Source organism: Malurus melanocephalus, unplaced genomic scaffold (assembly GCF_030028575.1).
Source record: "Malurus melanocephalus ecotype Western Australia unplaced genomic scaffold, MMel_1.1 scaffold_48, whole genome shotgun sequence".
Taxonomy (NCBI): Eukaryota; Metazoa; Chordata; class Aves; order Passeriformes; family Maluridae; genus Malurus; species Malurus melanocephalus.
The window spans coordinates 2,074,059-2,087,732 of record NW_026623280.1 but is presented as its reverse complement, the minus strand read 5'-3'; the positions used below and the strand labels follow the sequence as shown (position 1 = coordinate 2,087,732).

The 13,674-nt window shown below is 38.6% G+C and overlaps 1 protein-coding gene across 2 annotated transcripts in view; it reads left to right on the top strand.

Annotated features, from left to right (window-relative positions):
• The window catches only part of USH2A (usherin), a 367,630-nt gene that overhangs the window by 235,269 nt on the left and 118,687 nt on the right, over window positions 1-13,674 (top strand). For both annotated transcript variants that reach the window (XM_057365137.1, XM_057365136.1), the window contains one exon: window positions 4,563-5,191. In XM_057365137.1, the coding sequence (XP_057221120.1) occupies window positions 4,563-5,191 (629 nt within the window). The remainder of the gene's footprint in view (window positions 1-4,562; window positions 5,192-13,674) is intronic.

Sequence of the window (13,674 nt, the reverse complement as noted above, 5' to 3'; positions counted from 1 at the left end):
GAAATCTGATTGCAGTCTAAACTTCTTCATAAGGGGAAGGGGAGGGGTAGGCACTGGTCTCTTCCCTGTGGTGATCAGTGACAGGGCCCAAGGGAATGGCCTGAAGCTGTGTCAGGGGAAGTTTGGGTTGGGTATTAGAAAAAGGTTCTTCACTTGGAGAGTGGTCAGGCACTGAAAAGGCTCCCCTGGGGTGAGCACCAAACTGGCAGAGTTCAGGAAGTGTTTGGACACCTCTCAGGCACATGGTGTGACTCTTGGGGATGGTCCTTGCAGAGGCAGGACTTGTGCCTGGATGATCCTGATGTGTCCCTACCAACTGTGTTTCTCTTAGATCTTCCTGATGTAGATGATAAAGAGAGGCCATGCAGAACAAGAGGGTAAATGATGCAGTTCACCACCTTTGGCAGCCCTTGCTTTGTCTGCTGATAATATCTGTTGTCTCCTACTTCAGCTCTGTGAATTAGGTCCATGTAATTTAGGCACATACACTAATCCCTAAATAGTTGATGTGAATGTGTTCACATGTGCTCAAGAAAGAAAAATGGAAACTGAAGCAAGAGAAGGCAAAACCTGGGGAGGTGATAAAGAGAAATCATGTGAAATATCTGACAGGGTGAATAGCAAAGGATAATAACAAATTAAGCTGATGCAGTATGGAACATATGATAAGGTTATCATACGATATATAGTACAAACTGCCCCTTCATGACTAAAGATCAGGAATTAGAACTTTATTGACTGGTAGAACTGAAGTTCTGGAACCAATGTGCTGTTAAAGCAGTAGAGGGCAACACACCTGAATACTGTGAAGACAGCTCTTAATATATGTTTGAAGGGGCTCATATGGACTGCATGTCATTGCATGAACAGGTTAACGACTTCTGAGTTCTTTGATCACGTGTGATAAAAGATTCCTGTGATCYCTTGTGTCCAGATCTACACAATTTAGGTGCAAGCAGTAGTATTTGAAAGACAGCACATTTTGTTAATATGTATAATTTCATTGTCCTGAAAAGAGTAAATGATTCAAGAGTAAAAGGCACAGAACTTYTATTCTGCTTAGTGAGTTTGCCAGCAAATCAGGTATTTCTCATTAGCCTTAAAGGGCAGTAGTCCAGCTACATGTTTTACTATATTAAATGTAAATGTAGTTTCCCCCAAAATACATCCATGAGAGTGTAACTCCTTGCTTTCCAAGTCTCAAAGTAAGTAAACAAATGTGTGGTTCTAGTCAGGGAACTAAAAAAAAGATTAATGACAGTTTTTTGCCTTTATTTTAATTCAAGTCTGAACTTTTGAAGCAGATGAGCAAAATAGCCTACCATAAAAGATAATTTCATTTGCCAAAATGAAACTACCTTCTAGTATTAATGCTGTAATGAAATGGTTTGAAATATGAMCCAAGAATCTTAAGGACAAAGATGTCCACTGTTCCCATCTTCCATAGTTCTATAAACAATTACATACATGTAAAAAGCTTTATGATTTTATTTTCATCATTGACAGGCTGAGCTGTGTAGCTGTCATACTTTGCAGTCTTCCCTCCAGTGACAACCACATTGACAACATGTTATACTCCATATTGATTTTACAGTTAAGGAGCTGATTGTGATATATAGGGATTTTAAGAATTCAGCTGAGAGGATGACTTTTGCCTTTTATCATTCCATTAAAATTTTATAACCATCTTTTTCATGTCATTTCATCCATGAATTCTTACTTTAGAAAGTGATAGCTACTGCTGCGAGCATAACTTTTTTCATGTTCAGAGCTTTTTATTGTATTAGCAAACTATCCCAATTATAGTTAATACTCATGTTTTACATAATTGTGGTGACCCTTTCAACCAAGCAGTATCGTGCTAGTTGATTTGTACATAGAATTAGAGGATTCTGCTTGCCATTTAAAAAGAAGCTGCACTGAATGAGTGTTTGGGACCAGGATTTAATGCTTTCCCATCCAGTGGGGCCAATTAAGCATCTCTCAAACGTCTTGTTTGAACTSAGAAAGTCTTAAAAGTCTCTCTTTTAAAAGGGCAGTAGGGAATGTGTGGGTAGGTATGCTAGCTACCAAAATACGCTTTTTTGAAGGGGAAGGGAGGGACTAGGGGGACCCAAAGCTGAAGTTTGACAGCTCCTCCCATACATTACACATTGTCCTTAAGGAATAAGTCTGAACTCGGGGGCRTTGAAGCTCAGGTTCAACTAATTACCATGAATGTTCACCTGTAATGCCTGCAACTTATTCAGTGAGAGTAAAAAAGCTTAACAGTTCCCTTACAGCAAACTGCTTGAATATTGGGGGGCTTTTTTGTTGGTTTATGTTTTTCCCCCTCCTGCAGCTGCTCAGAGTGCAATTGCTTATTTATGAGCTATAATTAGATAAAATGCAAGTTTGTAGTTCAGTAGTAAATATAATATTTCAGCTCTCTCCCCCACTAAACTAGAATTTGCAGCAACTTATTTTCACCGTCTTTAATTCCAAAGCAAATTCTTCTCTTTCCCTTACACCCCAGAAAAAAATTGGGTTTACAGWTTATAAATCTAATTCAGATTTATACCTCCACCTCTCCATCTTTCATTGAGATCTAAATAATGGACCAAATTTTGTTCCAGCTTACGACCTAATTGATTTTACCCAGGAGTACATGCCAATAGAATTTAATTACTCTTTACAACAGATCATCTTTTGTACTTGCAAATTCAGAGATCTAAATTAATCCTAGTGTGCACAAGCATTAAATACCGAGCTCCATCCTTATTATCACWGTGAGTAGAGCAGGATATGTAATATGGCTGAGCTTTATGGAGTTGCTTTGTGATGCATCATATAATGAAAGAAAAAGCACTATTACTTTTCAAATTTAAAAGGAAAAAAAAAAGCTTGCTATCCCAATTTTGCATCACTGTTTTCACATCAATGGAATAATCCTGATTTACTTCTCTTTGTATGTGAGAGGAGAACGGGGACTTATGACTGCTTCAGCTTTTCATCTAAAATATAGGAGGAGCAACTCATTGTGCTGGATTTATCTGATTCCTTTTTTYCCCCCTCTCTCTCTTTTCCCTTAAAAATTATCAGGGATTATTTAACTTCTAGTGAAGTAAATTATTCTTCCTGTAATATTCCTTGTGGTTTGGACACCAGGAGTTAAATAATAGTGTTGTTGACTACAGTGGAATTCAGCATATGCTATGTCACCTGTCCTGAAGTCTTGGCATACCCACAATYACCCATGAATTTTGAATTTGTGAACCCTTATCACTTGAAATGTAGGTCCCCTCTTCTCCCCCTCCCCGTCAAATCCCCAAATCTAAAGCTATTTTAAACAATTAYTAAATCCAAGTATGTATTTTTTTAAGATTTCAATAAAATGTAATGTTCACAGAAAAATCTCATAAATGTCAAAATTGCTATGGGCAGAATAAGGGGGAATATAGTATTTTCTTGATCTGCTCTAACAATTTATAGATTTCAGGACATGGTTTATAAGAATGCTAAATGTTCTGGAATTACAGCTGTTACTGATCAGTGATTGAGCCAGATTTGTGTTATTGCACCATGTTCTTGCTTGTACCTAGAGAGCAGTAAAGCCTCAATATAATAAAAAGCACCTGCATTTTAAATGAAATTTCAATTGAAAAACTTAACAGCCCTTCAAATTGCAGAATTTAACGCAGCCCAGTAAAGCTTAAATAACACTTTGCCTCCACAGGCTGAGGGTTTTGCATTCAAGGTGACTTGATTGTGTCGCATGGTGAAATTATTTACAATTAAGGAATTTCTCTGGAGGGCTGCAGAGTATTTGCTGTTCCACAACACCTATGCAGGCATATGGTCGGTCTTTTTCAGTATTCATGGAAGCTCCTGAACCTTTATGATAATTGAATCAGTTAGAGTGCTGAGTGGAGCAAGCATAAAACCTGTTAACCTAAAGGTCAGAKCTGTGCATTGTTTATTTATCAGTAGGTGAAAGAGCTAAATCGGCAGCTTCTGTCACAGTCGAAGTAAAAAAATCACCTATAATATTAACAGGGAGTAGATAAATTGCAAAAAATGGATTAGAATTATAAACAGAGTGAAGTAAAATATTGAATATATAATGAGAGATGCAGTAGGCATTTACTGAGCTGTAAAATACACAGCTTTGTTATGCCTGTGGTGTTGGTTGCAATTAGTATCTAGCGCTCTAGAAAAACATCCCCAAAAGCTAGAACTGCAGGTCTGTAGTGATCCTGAGCCATACACTTTCTCCACATGCTAGCAGCATTGGTAGGGCACTTCTGAGACACAGGAGGAAAAAGGATGCAGAAGAGGAGGGAGGAAGGTTGGGACGAGGGATGGTGAGCAGCTTGCTTTTGAGAAGAGAGCCATATTCATGCTGTGAATATTTGGGCCTGCATTTTCCAAAGAAACAGGCTGTTTAGTATTTCTGAACTTATGTCTATTTGAGCCTCATTTGGTGAGTACTTCTTGCTGATGCTGATTTTAAAAAATCACAGACTGTTAATAATTTCTCTTCCCTTTTTTTTTTTTTCTTTCTTATTTTTTTCCTGTTACAGAACCTGGACCGTTAGATCCACCACTTCTATTGGATGTTACGGCAAGGGCAGCAAGCATCACCTGGCAGCATCCTTTAAAGCCAAATGGCATTATCACTCATTATAATATTTACCAAAAYGGCCAACTGCATGCTACAGTGCCAGGAACTGCATCCAACTGCACTGTCGAAGACTTGCATCCTTACTCTGCGTATGTGTTTCAGGTAGAAGGATGCACTTCTAAAGGATGCTCTCTTTCACCACCAACCCCCGAAATACAGACTCTTCCAGATGCCCCCGAGGATATTCCTGCTCCAAAACTSTATTCTGATACTCCAACTTCTGTGGTGATATCCTGGCAGCCACCTGCTCGCCCAAACGGTTTGGTGGARAATGTTACAATAGAGAGGAGGGTGAAAGGAACAGAGCAAATCTCAACTGTGGTGTCTCTCCCCCTGGGTCAGTCCATGAGCTACATTGACCAGAGTGCTGCTCTGAGCCCTTGGCAGAGGTTTGAGTACAGAGTGCTGATGAGCACCYTTCACGGGGGCACCAACAGCAGTGCCTGGGCAGAAGTTACCACCAGACCATCAAGACCTGCTGGTGTTCAGCCACCTGAGGCAGAAGCGTTGGGACCTTATTCAGTCAAGGTAGGAATAAGTCTCTTTGCCTCATGGCTTTTTCCTTTTAGCAACTGTGTATTTAAGAGAGACATCTACTGGCTGAGCCAACAGACTTCATTGCTGCAGGGGTAGTTGAATAATTAGTGTCTGTGCTTTGGCTCAAAACATTAGGTTCCTTTCCATTTTTTTCCCCTTTACACCAGCCTCTGGCATTATGTTCCAGTTCATTTTGTTCCTTGCACACCTGATGTATTTTCAATATTAAACTTGAATGATTACTTTTAACTCCCTAATCAGATCAGAAAATTACCTACTACCTTTTCCAAAATCTCAAGACTTCATTAAAATGCTAAGAAGTAAAAAAGATTTTTTTTTAATGTAATTAAGTCTTCTGTGTAATTATCAGATTTTTTTAATGGCTAATGAAGAAAAAATAGCATTTTTGCACTCCTGATTTACGAAAGAGGAGTCTTACAGGACTACGTAGGAAGTTTTCAATTATTCACATYGTTCTGTTGGGAATGAACTCTAGAGGACAGGATAACTACCATTGTTTTGGCTTGCATACAAACTTCATTCAAGGGAAATTAGTGTAACCAAACAAGAGGGATTTTTGTAGCTTAGAAGCCTCTTTTGTGTAAATACACACATGCTTCCATGGATTCAGTCTTGTACTAATGCCAAAAGTATTGGTACAGTAGCTTGCTCACCAGAGCACAAAACAAAGGACATTTGCATAAGATTGAAGTTCATCTGTTAGGTTTATTATTTTTGGTATACATTGTATTTTCAAAAGGTAAACAGAGCGATGTTACCAATGCAATCTGAATAGTTTGAGGGTATGAATTTCAGCAGTAAACCAATGCTGATTTTTTTTTCTTTGTTCACACATAATTTTAAGCTATGAAAAAAAAAAAAGCTATTCACTATTAGACAAAAAAATCCTGAGCTTATGAAATTACATTTTAATGTCTAAGGAATTGCACGTTACCTCCGTGTTAATTGTAAATCAGTTCAATATGAGTACAATGGTTACTGTAAGAATTAATAACGATCGACCACTAGTAATTATGATGAATTGCCAGACTGCTTATTGAAGATTTGGGCAATCTGCTTCCAGGACTCTGYCCTCTGTGCTTCTGTAGATATATCTTAATATTCCCCACAATTTATAGTAAAATATTTTTCATGGATTTTCCAGAAGCTGCAATGCTGAGTAAATAGTAGTTCTAGTTCAATAGTGTGCTTAAACAATGTCCACGTTTTATTGTGTGAGCTTTTACACATTGGCTTCAACTCTGAGCACAGGGTTTCACTGCAAACTTTGGAGCTCCAGTTAATGTGGTAAGAGCATAATAATTTTATATCTTACCCCTACTTTTCTTTCTCCAAGTGGATTCAACATTCAATCCTAGTTTGAAAAGCCTGTGAGTTATCAGAGGTTGTGTCATTCTTTACTGGATGTCTTTTCCTGAGATCAGATGTGTGTGATTTTCAGTTGTAATTTTACTGTCTTTTGCACAACTCTGAGATTAAGTAATCTACCAATACTGAAAGTCAGTTGGGTCATTTAGTTCTTCTGAAATCTGAAGTCAGGCAATGCAGCTTTCACTATAATAATTGCATTTCAAAACAGTATTGCTTTTTAAATTTGTTTTCCTTTCTTAGCAGAGTTCAAGTGCTTATTTTCCTTCTTCTTCCCTAGCCTGTCATTAATATTCAAAACTCTTTAAAGCCCTTAAATGTCCAAACTGCATGGACTYCTCTATGAATGATGTTCAAATTTAGTGTCACTGCTGCCCTTGTAGTCTTGGACTTGTATTTTCCACCTGGAGATAAATATTTTTTGGGCCTGTTAAGACTAATTTCTGTCAAAGATGCGGATGCCTGATTGTTTTTATTTCCATGACTCGGTTTTACTGTCAATTTTTTATTAATTTTAAACATTTAAGTTAAATTGTTCAAAATAGTTTAAGATGGCAGCATTGAATTGAGAAAAGTAACTTATATGTATGCCTCTCCAAATAGAATCACTTCTGAGTATGTCTTCTGCTAAATTCTCTCTCTCACTGTGCAGAACATTGATTCTTTGCTGCTATTAACATAATTTCTTATATTTATCAAGTATTTCAGTTTACTTAGTGTTGTTCCATTTGGTATTCACCATAACTGAGACAAAGCCTGGAACACTTGGTGCATTTCCTGTGCAGAGGGTATCCCAYGGCTGAGATATTACTTCAGTTCTGATTTCTATGATTCTAAGACTTCTTAAAAATCTTAAAATTTCTCTCACTTGTCCAGCAAGTTAGCAAAACATTTATTTWAATTTTTTTGCATTTTTTATTTTAATAATAAATTATTTCTTATCTCTTTTTAAAAAAACGAAGCAAAGCTATAGTTGCAGAAGAGTTCATTGCACTTCATCACCGAAGAGATAACAGTCAAGGCTTGCTGCACCCAGCAGTTTTCTCGCCTTCTGCTTGTTTGCAGATGGGAGCACCAGAGGAAGCGACCGAGATTTCATCTTACTTGTCGGTCTTCTTGCAGATCTGTCAAATGGATTAGCTTGCTAGTGGTGGTGTTGTTGCCTTCCCTGTGTTTTTATGGCAAATTCATGTCATAGTAGTAGGGCTCTGAGACCACTCAGGGCTTTGCTGGGTCCCTGAGGTGGTTTTGTGTGAATGCTGTGTACTTGGAGAGTACAAGAGGAGCAAGGTAGCACCTGTTTGCAAAACATTTGGGGCTTTTGCCCAAATTCTCACGAACTAGGGTGGAGATCTGCAAACTGACTGTGTCCCTTCACCCCAGAGGTCTGCTGGTTGCCCAGGCAGAATGTGYGATATTGTGCAAGGATTGCCACCTGGTTGGTTGAAATGTTTCCCTGTCTGGAAATAGGATGGATTTGGTATGGAATTGTTTTACACTGGTACCCCTAAGAACCCTCGAAAGGCATCCTTTCCCTCCTGAGTAGCCCAAGCCCAGCACACCTGCAGTGCATGTATCACCTTTGTAGTGTTCAAATGAAATTTGAGKAGTCCTTTTTGCTGTAAAGTGCTCTTACCTTACTCAGTGTCTACAGTGGTAACTCTTAAGCACAGGCTGGAAAAGAAGCCATCTCTTTGGGAAGGAGATTTTAATTACCTCTTACCCTAGAGAGAGATGTCCTCCCAGGTTAGAGCAGAAAGTATTGGAAGGGCACGGGGGGAAAGATTAGTGAGAGGCTCCCTTACCAAGCCACAGTCACAAATCAATAGAGGCTTTCAGCTGTCAGTGCAACCCATCCCTAAACCATGTGCACAGATATTTACTTCTACTGAAAACAGAGAGAATTTACAAAAAAGAGAAACATATTTCCATTCCTTTATTTAGTCATTGAATCAATAGAAATGATTTGAGGATGTGAAGATTCAAAGTGCTCCAGGATAGTACTCACTCGAGTATACAGCTTATTTTCATAGACCAAAGCTTTCACTCTGCAAGGAGGAAAATATCAGCATGGCAGGTCACTCTCACCATAAACACTTCTGATATGTGTGTGCTCCTTTAACATTTAATTTTAATCAGAATGAGCCAATATCTCCCCATAACATTTAACTTGCTTTCCTTTGTGTAACAGAAAGTGTAAGGCTGTCGATAATTTTTAAAGTACCCATTTCTATGACACCTGCATGATATTTTTTAATATTTGCTGAATTGATAATGTTCATGGTAGCGGAGTATAATGCGCAATAAACTGCTTTTGTGGCTGATTAAATGCCAAAGTGAAGTGGAGGTATTCAGCAACTGCAAAAGCCGTTTATTTAGTATATGCCAATGCCATGAACATTATTCCTGTTACACAAGATTTGCTATACCTTAATGTACAGAAATAGAAAAGAAATTGTTTCCTTTTCTTGTGAGGGTTGCAWTTGCTGTGCTGCTTCAATCTCACACTTCACACGGCTGAGACATTCAGGAACGTAGCTGGGTTGAGTGGCTTGAGAAAGAGGCTGGTTTACACAGTGAATTATTGTGACTTTATAGTGAATAATTATTTAATGGATTTCCTTGTGTAGGAAAGGCGTTATGTGTCTGGGTACACTGAACTAAATTAACTATGGTATGCAAATATTCCAACTTCGGCCTTATAATTTTTGATAGGAGGATTTCCCTTTTGCTGATGGGGTTCTTCCTTGAGGATTTTGACCTGGGAAAGGCAGCTGTGGTCTTAATTATTGGCTTAACCAGAGGTGTGCTGGCTCACATTATCTATGTTGCCCCCCCTCACTGACCACTGCTACCAGCTGGACCACTGATAGATAAAAAGCTGCAGCCATTTCCTGTCATCTTTTTGTAACTTTTTTTTCTCAAGACAGAAGTTGTCACGAGCTGCACATAATCCTCATGTTTCTCTTCAGGGGAAAGGATTTTCTTTTCTGTTTAGTCTGTAGAGAGGTTAGAAGAGAATGGTTTCCTCCTGGTTGGATGGAATAAGTACCTCATTGACATACAGTTCTTGTCCTGTGTTATTCTTTCATGATAACATCATTTACAGAAACTTCCTGCAATTTGATTAGATACAAAATGAGAAAAAAAAATATTATTTCATTGACTTCTCTCTTTATATATGTTATACATGCCTGTGAGGAACGAAGTGCTGTGATTCTGCAGCACCAAACTGTCATTCTTCTTTCTAATATCTTTTCTGAGTGTWTTTTTAATATTGATTCAATAATGTCACTGATTTTCCATGGATAATTTGTTTTCCCTAAATATTTCCTCATGAATTCTCTGAAACAGGAAGGGTTATAGGCTTTTTAATTCCATTGTTATTCACATCTGTCGTTACCCACAGTGATGGCAGTTTCTTACTTTACAGTTCACCTGCCATTGTTTTCTTTGTATAAAAGAAACTGGAGCAGAGAAAGCTGATATTCCACCCTACAGATTGAACAATGACATTAGTTTGCTGTCCACAGGAACTTCAAGAGTTGCCATCTGTACTCTTTCAGTGCAGTAGATTATCATTTATTGCCACAGTGATAAACTTTTCTARTAGCTGTTTCTCAGATTTCACTGCTAAATTGGATATGCAAGTGAGCAAACACAAATAGCCAAGGCTGTATTTTTATAGTTTTCTTCTGTTCTTCATTAGCCCAGAAGCTGGATAGTGGGCTGCTAAATGCCTGTTGTTCTGTAAATAGGCAGGGATTAAAATACACAGGAGAAAGATTTCAGCTGTATGGAATAGATATCGTCACATTTAAAGCTACATACCCTGTAGTTATACTTTGAGTATAAAAAGGTGTTTTCTTTATCCATTTTCTATTTCTCTCAGAATTAGTTATAGGCACAGGTTCCAGAGCTGGTTTTTTTGGTGGTTTTTTTTTTGTCTCACATTAATGTTTGCTGTCCTGTGAAGCTGATTCTGATTACAGAATGTTGGATGCAATGCTAATTACTCCAGGGTCACTGAAGTTGGTGACTAACAGTGAGGTGATCCTTCAGTGTTCCTCCTCTGTAGGTCACTTTGTGGCACAGAATGGGGCACAGAATGGGGAACAGAATGGGGAACAGATTGGGGCTGTGAAGACCCTCCCTCTATTCCAGGTTAAAACTCCCTACTGCTGTTTCATTCTCCAAACACTTCAGTCTGCRGTTACCCCAGAATATAATTTCAAGAGTAGAAACAACCCTGATTCCTAAACTGTGTCTGTGAAAGGGAGGTGCAGTGAGCCCAGGTAACAGCTTCATGCTAGGAAAGGAAAGAAAAGAACTTGGACTTTGTTGACCACCCTTTGAGTTTTATGCAGGTACGCCTGGTGCATCGGGGAAATTGTTTAGGACTGATCAATCCTTGTGTGAAGATTGCCTTGTAATGTTGCTAAGGTCAGTGAGACCTTGCTTCATTTGACACATAAGTGCTGCTCGAGTGACTTAGGATATTCCAACACCCACAGGAACAACCTTCACTTGCACTCTAGAGATTTTTCATGTGCTAGGACTGTGATTTCTTGCACAGTTTGCTCATTTGGTATAAATTATACAGTGGGGTTTCATCATCATCATCCCTCTGCCTTTGATAAAGTTGAAATACTCCAATGTAGGTGTTTAGGATCATAAATAAATGTTATTTTGGTTTTCCACTTCTCAAGCAAAGTTCTAGGAGTTTTTTGAAAGTATCAATCTGTTTCTTCAAGTTTTATCCTGCTGTTCATCTGTGGTAGTCCTTGCTGAAGCTGGGTGTAACTCATGTGGAAAGTGTAAGAATTTAGAAGGAAAATCACCTCCCARCTATTCTGGGGGAGCTTGGAGGTTGTCAGAGGACTGTAATCCAGTGGCTGGAATGCAGAATTAGGATAGCAGGTCTTTGGAGTTTGCTTCTTTCTGATATGTGATTTAGTCTGGGATTTAATCTTTCTGTCTCTAAAACTGGAATAATAATATCTGCAATTTGAGACTTACAATGTGCTTTGAGACTGACAGTGAAAAGCTCTCAGTAGTGTATTTATTGCATTCTGTTTGTGGAGGTTACAAGCAGTATCTAGGAGAAATGAGAATAAAATGAAGCCAAACACACTGATTTAAAAGCAAACTGTGGAAGCCAGGCCTGAACAGTAAAATAGCTTACATGTGCCAATGCCTCTCCTTAGACAGCTCAGAATTAAGTTGCAGGGTTCCAGCTGCTGTCAAAAAAGGAAAAAATTCCAAGGTTATAACTGTTTAATGGGGGGAAAATGGCTAATTTCTGTCTCTTTAAATTTTGTGGTGGAGAAAATAAGGTCCTTTGATCTTTAAATGAAAGCTTCCAGAGTCATTACATTGAATCAGTTAATCTCTCCCAGTAGTTACCTTATTCTCTCTTCCTCATGGGCATCCTCTTTCATGGTCTCAGTGCTGAGCTCCAAATCAATGAACAAACTGTTACTGCTTCCAACACAGCCTGTCTAGTGAGCTTTCCTGCTTTCATGCCTTGCCAAGCTCTTACCTCAAACCTTGGCATGTCAAAGTGGAGAAGAGGTCCAGTCRCGCCACGTGTGTTAGCCAGGCTGGCTCCATCATCTTCGTTTATGGGTCAGGCAGTCCCTTGACTCTTGACAAGAGTTGTTTGTGAGGGATTGCATGTCCTGTCATTCCCAGKTGACACAGGTCATTCTGAGCAGGTCAAGTGACACAGCAGGGCTAAGGAGTGTCCTTGGTCATCCCATTGCCTTATTAAAAAACTATTAACTAAGGCAATAACAGATCTGTTTATGTTTGTGTGAGATATCTGTGCCCAGACAAAAATAAGTTGCGTTGTGTGTGCTGCTGTCTGAAATACATTCTTTGTTCAGAATGGGTTTTATTTCTCTTACGAAAAAAATTAAAATTTAAAGAAACTTCCCAGTATAAGCCCCACGAAGCATCTATGTTACATACAGTATGAGATAATATATCTGCTAGAGCACAGCACAACAAATGCTGTGAAATAACACCTGGGAGTGTTTTCAGGTGTACCACTTAGTGCTATCTGTTCCTTTATGTGGAGGGGTTACAGGGTATGGTCCATTTTGCACAAGTCACATTAGMGTAATTTTCTGGGTTTAGACATAAAAGCTAGGCATCGAAAATGAAGTGTGATTAGAAAATAGTTCGTCCTCTCTTCCAGGAAATAAGCTTTGGTACAAGTTGAATGTTTTCAGACAATTTTATCTTCTGGGAGTGTAGTGCTAGGTATTTTCCAAAGTATTTGGCATGCAGTTCTTTTATTAGAAGCCACCKTGCATTAAGCAACAAGAAGGTTTTTTCACCAATAATGACAGATTTACTTCAATAATATTCAGATAAAAGATGTCAAATACATTATCTTCACTGAGATGGAATTTCAGAATAGGTACTCCATCCCTGCATGTCCAAGAATTRTACAGCCTGTGTGGGCACCCTGTTCCAGTTTCTAACTATGGGTCTCTTCTTTGCATTTGCTTCTCTTGTTCCTGCTTGTGTCCCTTGCCTCTTGCTCCATTCCTTAGGTGAGAGTCAGAAAAAGCTTTGACCCTTTGTAAGTGCTGCTCAGCAATAACAAAAACATTCCTGTGTTATCAACACTGTTTTCAACACAAATCSAAAACACCCCCATACACGTGTACTTGAAAACTTTTTGCATAGTGTGTGCTAATTACCTGTTCTTCTCCATTTCCTAATCATGYGACTAGATCACATTAACTTCAAAATTAGAGTTCTGCTCAATGTCTGTGACAATAGTGCAGAATCAATTCCTACCTTTTGTGAAATTTTGAATTGCTTTATCAGTAGTATTTTTTTTTTTTGTTTGAACATGATTTGAGGCCAGAARCAGCAGAAATCTGAATACAGCATTTGATAATTAGCCAGAGCTAAGCCGTTCCTATGTGGGCACCAATAATCTTGGTTTTGCTGTCTTTACTCAAGATCACCCTGTTTCTAATTCTCTGTTTAATAGTATTCCAGAATCTGTTATCAAAATCCTTCAGCTTCCTCCAGCACTTTGCTGCCAGGTTTCTTGCAAGTCTGGT